The 15,590-nt window shown below is 38.5% G+C and overlaps 1 protein-coding gene and 1 non-coding gene across 2 annotated transcripts; both read right to left on the bottom strand.

Annotated features, from left to right (window-relative positions):
- Positions 1-10,616: 10,616 nt before the first annotated feature.
- On the bottom strand, positions 10,617-11,682 carry LOC141510238 (vomeronasal type-1 receptor 4-like). The gene has a single exon (XM_074220237.1). It carries the CDS (start codon positions 11,643-11,645, stop codon positions 10,617-10,619), a length of 1,029 nt encoding a protein of 342 aa, XP_074076338.1. The 5' UTR covers positions 11,646-11,682.
- Positions 11,683-15,245: 3,563 nt separating this feature from the next.
- On the bottom strand, positions 15,246-15,350 carry LOC141510629 (U6 spliceosomal RNA). The gene has a single exon (XR_012475067.1). It is a non-coding gene; the product is annotated as a U6 spliceosomal RNA (small nuclear RNA).
- Between the last annotated feature and the right edge of the window lie 240 nt (positions 15,351-15,590).

Raw genomic sequence — 15,590 nt, forward strand, 5'->3', positions numbered from 1 at the left:
TCTCTGTTGAAATATTTTATTTATTTACAAATATTGATTACATCCTCATAATTGCTAAACATGAGAGTTTTGTCTTGGACAGCTAAAAACATGACTAAAATAGCATTTTCTTTTGAAAAGCTCATGTTCTCTAAGGCTGAAGTATCTTACACACACACACACACACACACACACACACACACACACACACACACACACAGAGTGAGAGACAAATCCACAACTTTGGTAAAGAAACATTCAGCTCTGAGGTTCTTGGCTATATTGGTGAGTGTAGGCATCTTACAACCTGCATGGTTTTTCCCAAGGCAATTGTGAATGACTGATAGAGTTCAAGTTGGGTAAGGGAGAATGTTTTCTAGATTCTCTTTTATAGACCAACAACAGGAATGGCTGTCCCAGGAGAATATTCTACAAGAAGTGATAATATGAAGAAACCAGTATAATCCTAAACAAATACTTCCTTGTCTACAGTCTCCTGAGTGGTTTACCATTTACTTCTCCAGCTCATTTTATAGATGAGAAACTGAGGCAAACATCATGAAATGACTTACCTAGGGTCACACAGCTAGTAGGTGCCTGAGCTTTTATATGAACTCAAGAAGATGAGTCTGACTTCTGGCTTGGCAACCTCTCCACTGGTCACTTAGCTACCCAATATTTATATTTCTGCACCTTAAATTTATTCCCTCTATGAATATAAGAAAATAGTTTGTTTCATCTTTCCTGTTCTGGACTTGGGAAATAAAATTTTGTGATCAGAGTTTTAAATTAAAATCTATTTTCCTGTTGTAATTTTATAATTATTATAATTAATTATTATTATAATTATATAAATATAATGTATATAATTATTATAAATAATTATAATGCTATTGTAATTTTATAAATTCTTCTTCCAGTTCTTTGGAATTCATTCAACCCTTCATAATCTGTCTACTCCCAAACCTTTACAATATTTTACCTCACTCACTCCACAGCTAGTAGGCAACTCAATGACTCTGGCCTTTTTTTCTGTTCCCCCCCCCCCCCCCCGCCAAATACTTTCTTGGCTATCCCTCATGCCTGGAAAAAATCTTCAGCTATCTCTCCTAGATTTTCTGTTTCTTTTATGTCCAAGCTGAAATCCCACCTATGACAAGTCTTTTGTCATCCCCCACAATGTCAGTGCCTTTTCTTGATTAGTTACTGCCAATTTATCTGGGATGTATCTTGTACCTGGGTGCTAGCAAGTTCTCTACCATTATACTGGGAGCTCCTTGAGAGAATTTTTAAAAAACCCTATTTTGCATGCCTCAAGCATAGTTCAGTGCCCTTAAAACACAGTGGACATTTAATAAATGTTTATTGACTGACTTCTGTTCTTTGAAGTGACATTGTTCCACTCAGCCTTACCCTTTTAGAGCTTGGGGGTGTGGTGGTAAATGAGTTGGCAGTGGGAATAAGATTCTGTTCCTTGATTCTTCCTTTGGTTGAACTGTATTTTCATGAGACATACTCAGTGATCCACATAATTATAATATTGACACAGAAGTGGGATCTCCAAGACCGGCCAATGACAACGAAGAAAGCTATAACAGAGAGTTATTCAATATGGCAGTAAATAATCCAAAGGAAACAGAGCAGTAGCATAGTTTTAATCACTCTGGTCTCAGGAGAAGCGCTGGTAGAGAGTGGATATTGTGACTTTGCTCCACTTGTTTGTGATGACTATACTGAGGAAACACTATTTAGAAGACAATGAGTTCCCCACCACTGCTTCAAGAAAGATCATAATTACAAATAGGGAGGCATGGAATCCAGAAGGAATTAAATGAAAACAATGTCCCTGTATATCAGTGATATTTCTAGTAGCCTTACACCCCCTGAAGAAGATGGAGAATCCAGTAGAAGAGAATGAAGGAAATGATGTACTTTGGGGCTTTGGTTTTAGGCTTGGTCCACTGGACTTGCTGGGGCTGATGCCAATGATCTGTAAGTCATTCATACGGCAGATAATTGGAAAGGGATGACTCAAGACACCCTGTAAAAGTGGATGTTAATTTTGCAGCCAAAGTTATTCAGAAAATTCTTCAGTTCAAAGCTTAGCACTGTCGGAGGACCTTCTTTTAGGCAAAGTACCAAGCAAGTGGCTTAAGACAATAGGGTGAGACTAGTGCCTGTAACTCCTGAAGAAGATGAAGAGGCAAAAGGAAGGAGCTACCAAGATATCCAAATATTAGAATGTCCTTATGACTCATGCTCTTGGTGGTTTTGGGTGAAGAAATTCCATCAGACCAAAAAATATAAATTGATGGTATTTGCCAATATTGCCCCCTCACTCTCATTAAAAATATCTTTTTAAAGAAATCTCCTTGGGGGGGCGGAGCCAAGATGGTGACAAGAAGGGATCGAGTCTTAGGAGCTCTCTGATAAAACTCATAAACTAAGGACTCTAACTAAATTTTCGAGAGACAGAACTCACAAAGGGACCCAGAGAGGCAGTTCTGCTACTCAAGGTTACCTGGAAAAGAGCAGAAAGGCTCTGCTCCCCCGGGTTGGAGGGGTGGCCCGCCAGAGGGGTGGCCCGCCAGAGCCAAAGAACTTCAGCCTCCCAGAGGTAGCACCAGGGCAGGAGTCACAGCTCACAGCAGTGGGGGAGTCTCCTGAGCTGCACCCCGGGGAGCACCGGGCACAAAGTGGGGGAACAGCGGGGGACCTCTGCCAGAGCAAGCACGTGGAGCCCAGCCCTCAGGGCACACAGCAAGCAGCCTGGTCTTTTGGCAGCCTAGACCTGGAAACAGAAGCAGGCGCAGCTGGTAAGCAGGAGCCTCCAGGACATGGGCCCATTGAGCTGAGGGAGGGGAGTGAAGAGAGAGAGACTGCAGAGCTCTGTCCTCTGCCCCTGGAACAGGACTCTGGGGCTCTGACCACATTGAGATTCTGACCACAGTCTAGGTCCCCCATAGAACAGCAGGGTCCCCCCACCTCAGCCCTGTGGCAGAGGGGGGCGCTTATGTTCATTCACAGACCAGGAGGGAGGACAGAGCCTCACACACTGAGACCCTTGTGGGAGTGTCCCAAAAGCTCAGGAAGCACCCCAAAACCAGGCCCAGGCTGGGAAAATGAGCAAGCAGAGAAATAAGAGGAAGACCATTGAGAAATATTTTGCAAATGAGCCCAAGAAGGATCAAGATACTCAGTCTGAAGATGAGGAAGTACAAGCTCCTGCATCTAAAGACTCCAAGAAAAACAGAAATTGAGCTCAGGCTATGACAGAGCTCAAAAAAGACTTTGAAAATCAAATGAGGGAGTTGGAAGAAAAACTAGGAAAAGAAAGGAGAGAGATACAGGAAAAACATAAAAATGAAGTCAGCAGCTTAGTCAAGGAAATCCAAAAAAATGCTGAAGAAAATAGCAGGCTAAAAACCAGCTTAGGTCAAATGGATAAAACAGTTCAAAAAGTTATTGAGAAGAATGCTTTAAAAAGCAAAATTGGCCAGATGGAAAAAGAGATAAGAAAACTCTCTGAGGAGAACAAATCCTTCAGACAAAGAATAGAATTCAGGGAGATTGATGAATTTACCAGAAATCAGGAATCAATACTTCAAAACCAAAAAAGTGAAAAAATTAGAAGAAAATGTGAAATATCTCATTGAAAAAACAACTGATATGGAAAACAGACTTAGGAAAGATAATTTAAAAATTATTGGAATACCTGAAAGTCATGATCAGGAAAAGAGCCTTGACATCATTTTCAAAGAATTACTACAGGAAAATTGCCCTGATATTCTAGAAGCAGAGGGCAAAATAGAAATGGAGAAAATCCACCGATCCCCCCGAGAAAGAGAACCTAAAAAACCAACCCCTAGGAATATTATAGCCAAGTTCCAGAACTCCCAAGTCAAAGAGAAAATATTACAAGTAGCCAGAAGGACACAGTTCAAATATCGTGGAGCAGCAGTCAGGATCACACAGGACTTAGCAGCAACTACATTGGAAGCTCATAGGGCTTGGAATATAATATACCAGAAGGCAAAAGACCTTCGAATGCAGCCAAGAATGAACTACCCAGCAAGGCTGAATGTCCTCTTCCAGGAAATAAGATGGACTTTTGTTGGGGGCGGGGGGAAGAGGCTTGGTGGTCGCTTAGCGGGGGAAACATAATCCCCTTATAAAGGAATGTTACAGAACTCGGCCCCTCATTGTTTAAGAGTTCATGGGAGGGAGGACAGAAGGGATAAAATAATCCCCTTATAAAGGAATGTTACAGAACTCGGCCCCTCATTGTTTAAGAGTTCATGGGAGGGAGGACAGGGGGGATAAAAGTGTCTGCTGAGAGGTAGGGAGGGAGCGGGAATGTGATCACAGAAGAATAAAGACTCATGACCCACCTCAGGCGCTCTGTCTGGTTCTTCCCCCATCAAAGAGTGGGGGCCGGAGGTACCCCGAAGACTCACCACGCGTTGGACTGGTGAGTAAGAGGACGGACTAGCATAAAGAAGCCGGCGTTGTAAATAAAAACCCGGCAGACTTTCAGTGAACCAGGGGAATTTCAAAGGTTCCTTTTGGAATGGCCAGAGCTGAACAGAAGGTTTGATCTTCAGATACAGGACTCAGGGGAAGTGTAGAAATTGGAGGAGAAGGGGAAAATATGAGGGACTTAATGAGGATGAACTGCATGTATTCCTGCATAGAAAAATGACACTGATAATACTCATATGAAGCTGGTAGAGGGTGCTTTTATAGTTGAAGCATAGGAGAAAGCTGAATTCGAAGATAAAATATGGTGTAAAAATGGAGTCAATAGAAAAAAAAGGGAAATGGAATGGGAGAAAGAAAAAGGAGAGGGGGAATAGTCCAAGATATTTCACATAATAAGATTTTTTTATTACAATGAGCTATTGCAATGATATGGAAGGGGGGAGGCAAGGGGGAATGAGGGAACCTTTGCTCTCATCAGAGATGGCTAGGAGAGGAAACAGAATATATACTCAATGTGGTATAGGCATCTGGAGTAAGAAGGAGAGAAGGGGGACAGGGGTAAGGGGGTGATATGAGTGATGGAGGAGAGGATGGACCATGGGGGGAGAGTGGTCAGATATAACACATTTTCTCTTTTACTTCTTGCAAGGGGCTGGGATTGTAAGGCATGCCCAGGACCATAGGGGTCAGGTGGATTTTGGGCCTAAGGGGTGGTATGGGGGCTCAGGGCTTCTTGGCCCCAGGACCAGGGATCTGTCTGCTGCACCCCTAAGCGACCCTACAGCAGAATCAGAGTGAAAGGAGAGAGAGAAAATATAGTACATGGTAGTGGAGAAATAAGAAAGGAGGGAGTTGTGATCAGCAATGGCAACGTTGGAAAAATATGGAAGTAACTTTTGTGATGGATTTATCATAAAGAATGCGATCCACCCATGACAGAGTTGTTGGTGTTGGAACAAAGACTGAAGCACATTTTTTGTTATTATTATTTGGGGGAGGGTGCAGGGCAAGTGTGGCTGGTTGGCCTGCCTGGGGCCACATAGCAGGGTGATCTTTGAGTGTCTGGGGCCAAATTCGGACCCAGGTGCTCCTGGCTCAAGGGCCAATGCTCTGTCTGCCACCCAGCCACCCCTAGTATTATTACTCTTTTATTTTATTTTGGGTCTTTTTTTTTCCTTCTTTTTGGTTTTTGCAGGGCAGTGGGGATTAGGTGGCTTGCATGTCACATGGCTGGGTGATTATTGGGTTTACGAGGCTGGATATGGGCTCAGGTGCTCGTGGCTCCAGGGCTGGTGCTTCATCCATTGTGCCACCTGGCCATACCTACAATTATTACTATTTTTTTTCATTTTAATTTTTTTCTCTCCCCTTTACTTTTTTTGCCCAAGCAAGTCTGTCTATATTCATGGGGGGAGGGGTATTTTGTTTACTTGTAAACAAGAATATTTTATTAATGTAAAAAACCATTTGTACACAATGAGAATAAACAAACAAACAAACAAATAAACAAACAAATAAATAAATAAATAAGGGAAAAAAGAAATCTCCTTTGGTTCTTTACATGGACATCAGTCAGTCTTGTTCTCACTTGGATAGGGGAAACAGGTTGGGATTATAGATATGATTCTTATTCTTGATAAGCTGAGTCATATTTTCATGAAGCATTCTCATTATCCTCATAATTCAGAGTCAACAGAGAAGAGGGGGCTCAATGAATCAACATGGACCATGTAAAGACCTGTTGTGTCGGATCTCAGAGGCTGAATATTTAAGAATGACATCTAGTTTGCAAACCTAGATGACTGGGAGTATGAGGGTACCCAATGAAGTCAGAAAGAGAAAAAGATTTGAGGGAAAAGAAAGTGAATTCCATAATATGTGTCAATTGATAGTTTGGATTGCTGCATTTGCAAACTACCACTCCACATCCTTTGACAATTTATCATCTTGGGAATTATTATTATTCTTATGATTCTTATGAATTTGTTCTTTATATTTTGTGGAATTAGATCTTTTTTTCAAAACAAAATTGCTGCAATGTGTTTCCCCTAATTACATGTTTACATTCTAATCTTCCCTAAATTCATCTTGCTTATAAAAAAATTCTGAAATTTTCCATAATAAAATTCAATTTTATCCTCTGATCCCTTCTTTTTTCAGAAAGTTCTCCACACATAAATCTGAAAGTTATTTTTTTCCATATTCTACTAATTTTGTTAAATAATGTAACCTTTTGTGTCTCAATCATCTCTCAATCAGGAGTTTATCTTTATGCTTTATCTATGGTGTGAGTTGTTATTCTTTTTAATTAAAAAAATTTTTTTTTTACATTTTTGCAAGGAAAATGGGGTTAAGTGGCTTGCCCAAGGCTACACAGCTAGGTAATTATTAAGTGTCTGAGGCCAGATTCAGACTCAGGTACTCCTGACTCCAGGGCTGGTGCTCTATCCACTGCGCCACCTAGCTGCCCCTGAGTTGTTATTCTTAATTAAATTTCTGGCAGACTGTTTTCTAGTATTCCCAGAAGATTTTATTGCTTCATAGGTCTTTACCCTGGGTTTTTTCCTTGGTTGACTAAATCATAGACTACTAGCCTTTGGGTTTTGTTTTTTTTTGGCTTTTGTGTGCATTGTATTTAATGATTGACCCACTAATCAACCTATTTTTAACCAGTATCCAATATGATTTATGATGACTGTTTTTTAAAATATTTTAAAATATTTTCAGATCTGGTCCTTCTACTGCCTCCACTCCATTCTTTCACTTGAGAAACTTGAACATTTGTTCCTCCAGAGAATTGGACTATTAACTTTTTAAAAAATCTAATGAATAGCAGTCTTTTAGGACTTTGATTATGAAGGTAGCAAATAGTTTTATCATTACTGCTTCATAGTCCAGTTTGAGATCTGGTATTGCCAAACCACCTTCTTTCCCTCATTTTTCTTTTTTCCCTTAAGAATTTAGACATTTCCTCTGCAGATAATATTCTTACTTTTTCTAGCTCTATTGAATAATTCTTTGATGATTTGATTGGAAAGGGAGTGAATAAATAATCTTTGTAGTCTTGTCATTTTCATTAAATAGGTTGAACCAACCCATGATCAAAGGATATTCCTTTATTTGTATTTTCTCTTTATATTTGTTGTTATATAGTTCCTGCATTTGTTTTTGTAAGTAGATTCCAAAATATTTTATATGTACTTAAGTTATTTTCTTCTTTTCTTTTATTTTTACAAGTTAATGGGGTTAAGTGACTTGCCCAAGGTCACTCAGCTAGGCAATTATTAGGTTTCTGAGGCTGGATTTCAACTCCTGAGCCCAGGGCAGTGCTCTATCCACTGTACCACTTAGCCCCATGTCCTGTATTGTTTTTAAATTATTCATTTTATTTCTTACTTCCTTGCCCCAGTTATTGATAACCTTGGATTTTGATAGGTTTGTTTTTACTTGAATGTTTTTTATCTAAAATATTTCACTTATCCAACTCCTTTCACTGGTGATATATAGACAATTTGATGATTTATATTAGTTGTTTCATATCCTGTAACTTGACTGAAATTAATTGTTCCAATTAATTATAAACTGACCATTTTCTAAGGAAACCATCATTCACCTGAAAAAAGTAACAATTATATTTTCTCTTTGCTAAATTCCTTTTATTTCCTTTATTGGTATAATTTGAATCTGTAGCATAATATTAAATTATAGTGCTGATAATGGATATGTTTGCTTTACTTCTGATATTGAAAATGACTTTAGTAACTCCTCTTTATACAAAACCCTGGCTCTTGGTTTGAGATAGATGCCATTTACCATGTTAAAATATATATTTGTTCCTCAAATTTTAAATGGATTTTTAAAGCAGAAAGGGATATTATAATTGAAATATTTTCTCTACCTGCTGAAATAATATTATTTTTCTTCTTCTTTTTTTAACATATCTCATATTTTTAAATATAATTTTCCTATTGTTGAAGCTACATTCTTGGCAAGAATTACACTTGATCATAGCATATAATCTCTCTGTTAGGTGATTATAACCTCTTTGCTCATATTTTATTTAAAATGTGTGTGCCAATGTTCATTAAGGATATTGACCTATCATTGTCTTTCTCTGTTCTGACTGTCTTTTGTTGTTAGCAAGACCATATTTAATAGATGGAAATATGTGTAAGTAACTAACAGATTTTTCTAATTTTACTCTGCCCTCTAATTCTAATAGATTTGGTTAGTTTTCTTTCATGATTTCTTGGAATATGGTATCTAAGTTCTTTTTGTGGCATGGATTTAAGGTATCCAATTAATGGTTAGATGATATGTCCTTGAATAATTTTCTAAATCAATAATTTTTGATAAGAGGTATTTTGTATTGTGTCATCCTTTTCTGTCTTTTGCCTTTGTTTCAGTTAACTTTTATTTTGTGGTTTCTAGTTATTAGGGTGTCTGTTACCTACATAAGTTTATATCCCTTTTGTGCTGTTACAAATTCTCCTTCCAAGATGCTCTGATGTCTTCGTCTATGAAAGTCTCATCTAAGAGTCCTTATTTCACATATAAAAATTAAATTAAAAAATGTTTTAAAAAGAATCTTGCTTCAGTTCTAAGATTTCTACCTGCCATAATGACCAACTAGTGCTTTCCTTTGAGATTTGATTGTAGATGTCTTAAAGGTATTCACTCCTTCTGAATTTGTTCCGTGGACTTCCCTGGCCCAGTAAAATCTCTTTATTATGAATGTATTTTGGGAGGATCAGAGCCTTGTGTTGGGGAAAGGGGGGTAATCAGTTTGAATATTTGTGATTAAATCTTTTAAAATTAATGTTGTTGTGTTAAAAGTTCATCGTCCTATAAGTAACTAAATGAAATTGATGAGCAAGGCATCGACTTCTTACAATTAAGGAAACATCAACTGTGGGACCTGAAACTATTGGCAAAGAGGCTAGGTTCCATGATAGCTCTTCAGGGGACCAGAAAATCTTGGGAAATGGGTGAGATGGAACACATGGTTTTCAAGCCATGGAACCAGATTAGCGAGGACTGAAAATTTGGTCTTCTCGGAGTTAAAATTCAATTTGAATTTTTGAGAACAACCTGAGAGATTCTCTGCCTAGAACATTTCCTTGGATATTCTAAATCCCAAGATTCTAGAGAAAATAGTTGATTTGGAGATTCAAATGTACAATAGACATGGCCCCAGTGATATGTTCCCTCACAAGTCAATTCCATTGGTGTGATTATTGGTTGATTGCTTAACTGTTCCAATTTTGATGCTTTTAATATTATTGAATTGTGTGCAAATATTGACAGACAGATCACTCTGCATTAAAGAATTATTTAGAAGTATTCTCTATTACAGTTAATAGGAGAAATCCAGACTCAGTAGATTGTTACTATCTAGGAGTAAATATTACCCAAACACAGTATAATTAAATATAATTTTGAAATTGTACAATCGAAAGAGATGAAAACACATGAAACTGCAAATTTGTCATGTTGCTCTCCCTTTTAAGCACATAATGTTACCAAGTGAATTCCTTTTTTTCCTATACTTTTCTTTCTCTCCCAGCCCAGAGACAGCAAGCCATTACACCTAAATGCTTGTATATATACACATACAGGCAAAACCTCGCCATACTTACTTCTATTTGTCAGTTCTTTCTCTGGATAGTAAGGGTGTCTACCTTGATAAGTTCTTTATAATTAATGAGTATTTTTTTTTAGGTTTTTTTGCAAGGCAAATGGGGTTGAGTATTTTTAAAAGTCAAGATAATTTATTTGCTCAAAGTAGTTCTTAAAGCAATATTGCTGTTACTATATTCAACATTTTCTTAGTTCTGCTCTTTTTACCCTGAATTATTTTATGCACATCTATCCATGTTTTTCTAAAATCATGGCGTTCAAGGTTTCTGATTGCCCAGGAGCATCCCATCATAATCATATTCCTTGACAAAGAACCTGGAATGGTTTGACTTCTCTTCTTTTTGCTATAGATGAGAAGACTGAGATAAATAGAGTTAAGTGACTTGCCCAGGATGACATATCTAGTTCAAAGGCCCGATTTATATTCAGAAAGATCAGTCCTCCTGATTTCAGGGTTGGCATTCTCTCTATTGGGCCATCTAGCTGCCCATTCTAGAAAATGGAAGACTGGTCTACTATCTGGAAATACATTCAGGTTTCACTTGATGTAGGTATTCCTTCACTCTGATGGGAACTTTTTTGCAGCCACAATGCATAGAGGATATGCATGGGCTGCCTGTTTTAAAATGGGGAATGTTCCTTCCACGAAGAGCATAAAAGTATCTATGAATTTGTGAGTCACTGCTGATCAGCACATAAGGACAAACAGCTGGGAAACTGGAGTTTAGGAAGGCAGATGTATGCATCAGTCCTAATGGGAACTTTATAAAAGCCATATTTGCTGTCAAAATACAGTTGAGTAAGTAAGAGATGAGAAAGGTGCTCACTAGCAGGAGGATAGCTTTGGTGGCCCTGGTCTCAGGGGAGAATTTGGGGGAGAGGCAAGTACTGTGAATTTGTTGGATTTGTTTGTGATGCCTATACAGAAGAATCACCATGTAGCCACTGGAAGAGACCATGAATCCTAAGCACACAGCATCAGGAAAAGAAAAAATGGTTGTAAATAAGGAAGCATAAAATCTTGAATGAATTTCATGAGAACAATACCCATAATGTTGTATGTCAGTCATGTTTCTACTGTGTCTTGGTCCTTTCATTCCCCAAGCAACACAGACATTTAAAAGCAGGTGGGAAGTCCAACAGAAAAGACTAAAGGGAACCAGATATTTCAGGATTCTGGCTTTTAGTTCCACAAAGTTGGAATTTCTGGGGCTGATGGTGATGGCCTGAAAGGCACTCAGGAGACAGGTCATACTGACAGAAAGACTTCGAGCAACTCTGTGAAGGTAGAATACAGTTTTACAACCAATATCATCCAAGAAATTTGTCAGACCCAATGTTGTCATTGCCTGAGGGATGCCCTTTGAGAGAAGCCCCAAGCAGTTGGCCATTGCCAGCTGGGTGACAATAGTGTCTATAGATCTCAACCTTTGTCCACTGAGAAACACAGAAAGGAAGAGAAAAATAAGGAAGGAGTTCCCTAGAACTCCAATTCCTGTCTGGGAGAAGAAGGCAAAACTCAGAATCATGTCTTTGGGTTTCATGGTAATGGGGTCTTGGTGAGAAGAACTGCCATCAAAGTTGGAGAGTCCTAGAAAAAAATGGAAACTGATGTTATTTGTGAACATTGTCTCCTCATTGCTACTTAGTAGATTTTTTTTGAGAAGATTTCTACACTGATACTTGGACACAGCCCTGAGTCTTCAGTTGTAAAAGATATAATTTGGCATTAAAAGTTTGATGTTGATTGTTCTTTCCTAGACTTTTTTTGCAATATGCAGAAGATCACACACACACACATGTGTGTGTGTTATATGTGTGTGTATGTATGTATGTGTATGTGTATATGTATGTGTATGTGTATATGTATATATATGTATATGTATATGTATTGTCTATGTCTATGTCTATGTCTATGTCTATGTCTATGTCTGTAGCTATTGAAACAGAGTTCAAAGGGTTTCCAGACTCCAAAAATGCCAGGTTTGGTTTATGTGGGGCGATGTGAGTGTATTTTCTTTTTTATGGGAATGCCCCAGAATATAGACTTTTAGATTCCACTGACTTTTAATTCCACAGTCACTTGAAGTAATTATCAGAAATAATAGCTACTCATTAGAAAATTATTCTATTTTTCTACTATACATTATATTTTTAGAAATCTATATATTTCTACATTATATAGAAATATATTTATCTATTATATATAGTATAATAAATTACATATAATATCTATCATTTGTGATAAACACTTTATTTAAAATAATGACTGACAGATGAAAGAGTAATATTACTATATATATAAGAATATTAAAAAGCGAATAGAGAGAAAGAGAGATGAAGCTCCTACATCTTTGGCATCCCCCACTCCTAATCTGCAATTCTACCTCATAACTTTTCATGGGAGATATTGGACTAGATTTTTCTCCCAACATTTTATATAATGTTTTCTCTTACTCTTATTCACTTTCCACTGGGAAAAAGAACAAGTTCTTCATTCTAAATATGCAGAGTCGAGTAAAAAAATCCAAAGGGTAGCCATATCCAAAGATACATGTTTCATCATTGTCTATTCTGATTCATCATCTCTGTTAGTATGGTGGTAGCTTTTTTTTTTGCAAGGCGGTGGGGTTAAGTGATTTGCCCAAGGTCACACAGCTAGTAATTATTAAGTGTCTGAGGCTGGATTTGAACTCAGGCACTCCTGAGTCCAGTTTCTGTGCTTTATCCACTACACCACCTAGCCGCCCCAGGTGGTAGCACTTCTAACAGAACTTTCTGCCGTAAGTCTCTTCCTCCCGAATCAATTTATGATCAAAACTGTTCTCTTGATATCTTTAATGTATTTATATAACAGCCTTTCTTTTCCTAGAGATTCCCTTTTCTTGAATTTCAGGGACTAGTGGCCAAGATGGTGGAGAGAAGTCAGGCACTGTTGTAAACTCGTCTGGCCTTCCCCCAGAACTAACATGAACCAAGCCTCTTAACAGATTTTAGATCCACAAAAACCAGAGAAGAAGGTAGGAGAACATTGCACAGCCAGGTCTGTCCCAAGGGAACATGGGTGAGGCAGAGGCACAAAGCAGACACCCAGGACAGCTAGGCATTGATACCATTATTTGGGCTGGGCTGGAAGACCAGGGCCATGTTTTCAGTGAAGTCCCCATGTTTCCAGTTGAGTCCCAAACTTCCATTCCTGTGGGAGAAAGTGACTTTTCTCAGAACAAAGATAGTAACAGCCCCTCACTGACCCCAGGCTCAGGTGTGGGCAGCATATCTCTCCAGTGCTTATTGAGGAGTAAGTAGATTAGCAATATAGGCTGAGGCCCAGCCCACATTGTTCCAGGATAACCCAGATCCTGCTGCCCCCTCCTCCCCCAGGCCTAGGGAGTGGGCCATTAAACATGGTCACAGACACTGCAGAGAAAGGCATCTAGCACCCCCTACTGGATGGCCCACTTGCAGTTCCTAAGCCCAGTGAGCTAGGACTCCAAGGATCTCAACACCCAAGGTCTGTGAACCAGGCCCTACCCCAACACAAGATCCTAGGAAAATGAAGAAAAACCATCAGAGAAAGGGATCCATTGAATGCTACTTAGAACACAAGAATCCTAACGCAGAGACAACTAGAACTTCTGAGGAGAATATGAATTGGTCTCCAATCCAGAAAGACTTCTTAGAAGAGATCAGAAAGGAGTTTAAAAATCAAATGGGGGGGGCTTCTAGATGGCACAGTAGATAGAGCACCACCCCTGGAGTCAGGAGTACCTGAGTTCAAATCCGGCCTCAGACACTTAATAATGACCTAGCTGTGTGGCCTTGGGCAAGCCACTTAACTCCATTTGCCTTGCAAAAAACCTAAAAAAATATCAAATGGAAAATTGGGAAAAGAAACACAAAAGAAAATTAACAACTTGCAACATGAAATTATAATTGGACAATTGCAAAAGTAAAATAATTTTCTCAAAACCACAACTGGGCAAATGGAAAACTCTTTCAAAAAGAGAGTTAGCCAATTGGAAAGGGAGTTACAAAAGGCAAATCAACATAATTCCTCTCTAAAAATGATATTGGAATCTGTGAAAACTAATGACTTCATGAGACAACAAGAATCTGTTAAACAAAATTTAAAAAATAGAAGCAAATGCAAAAATCTCATCAGTGAAACAGCTGACCTGGAGAATAGATTGAGGGGAGACAATTTAAGAGTCATTGGGTTTCCTAAAAGTATTGAGGATAAAAACAGCCTGGAGTCCTTACTTTAGGATATAGTGAAGGAAAATTGCCCTGCTATCATGGAACCAGAGGGCAAAATAGTTATTGAACAAAATACACAGATCTCCCCTGAAAGGGATCCCCAAATTAAAACACCAAGGAATATTCTGGTCAACCTTCAAAAAGATCAGATCAAGGAGAAAATTCTACAAATGGCCAGAAAGAAACAGTTTAAATACCAAGTAGCCACAGTAAGGATTACATAAGACCTGGCTGCATCAACATTAAAGGAAAGAAGGGCCTGGAAGATGATATTCTGAAAGGTAAGGAGCTTAGAATACAGCCAAGAATTCATTATCTGGCAAAATTGAGCCTTCTCTTCCAGAGGAAAAGATGGACATTTAATGAAACAGGAGACTTTCAATTTTTCCTGATGAAGAGAGTAGAGATAAACAGAAAATTTGGACTTCAAACAGGAGACTAATGAGATACATGAAAAGGTAGAAAGGGGAAAAGAAAATAAAACTGTTATCCAATAAGATGAAACTGGCTATATCTCATAACTCTTAAGAATTGTAACTCTATTAGAGAGAATATACTTAGCCAGAAGTAATGGACACTCATAACTTGTTTGTGAATCTGATGGAATGATTTCAAAACAATATCTCTTTAAAAAAGGGGGACAGTAAAAAGAGAGGCATAAGGAGGAGATTGAATTAGGTAAATCACATTACATGAAGGGGTGCAAAGGACCTATTGTATTACAGAGGAAGAAGGGAGGAGGAAGGAACCACCTGAACCACATAATCTCATAAGATTTGCCTCAAAGAAGGATTAACACACACACACACACACACACACACACACACAGTTCAGTTTAGAAGCTTATCTTACCTTTCAGGTATTAAGAGGGGATGGGGGAGGGGAAAGGGAGTAAAGCAGGCTTCACAAATTTGCATGTCAGACATGTGCAGGGCCCATGCTGTTCTTCTCTATTTTGTTCCAATTTTAGTATATGAATTGTCAAAGTGAGCATGGCAGTAAAGGTGGAACTGAAAGAAGGAAGGGAAGGACAAAGGAAGAAAGGGAAAGGGGAAAGAAAGGTTAGGGCGGGTTGGATATAAGAGGGAAAAGACACTGAAGAAAGTGCTATTAAGAAACAAAATACCAGGGAATATAAAGTGAAAAATAGAGCATGGAGGGCAATAAAGAGTTACTAATTATAACTTTGAATGTGACTGGGATGACCTCTCCCATTAAACATATGCAGATAG

This window comes from Macrotis lagotis, chromosome 1 (assembly GCF_037893015.1).
Source record: "Macrotis lagotis isolate mMagLag1 chromosome 1, bilby.v1.9.chrom.fasta, whole genome shotgun sequence".
NCBI classification, from domain to species: Eukaryota; Metazoa; Chordata; class Mammalia; order Peramelemorphia; family Peramelidae; genus Macrotis; species Macrotis lagotis.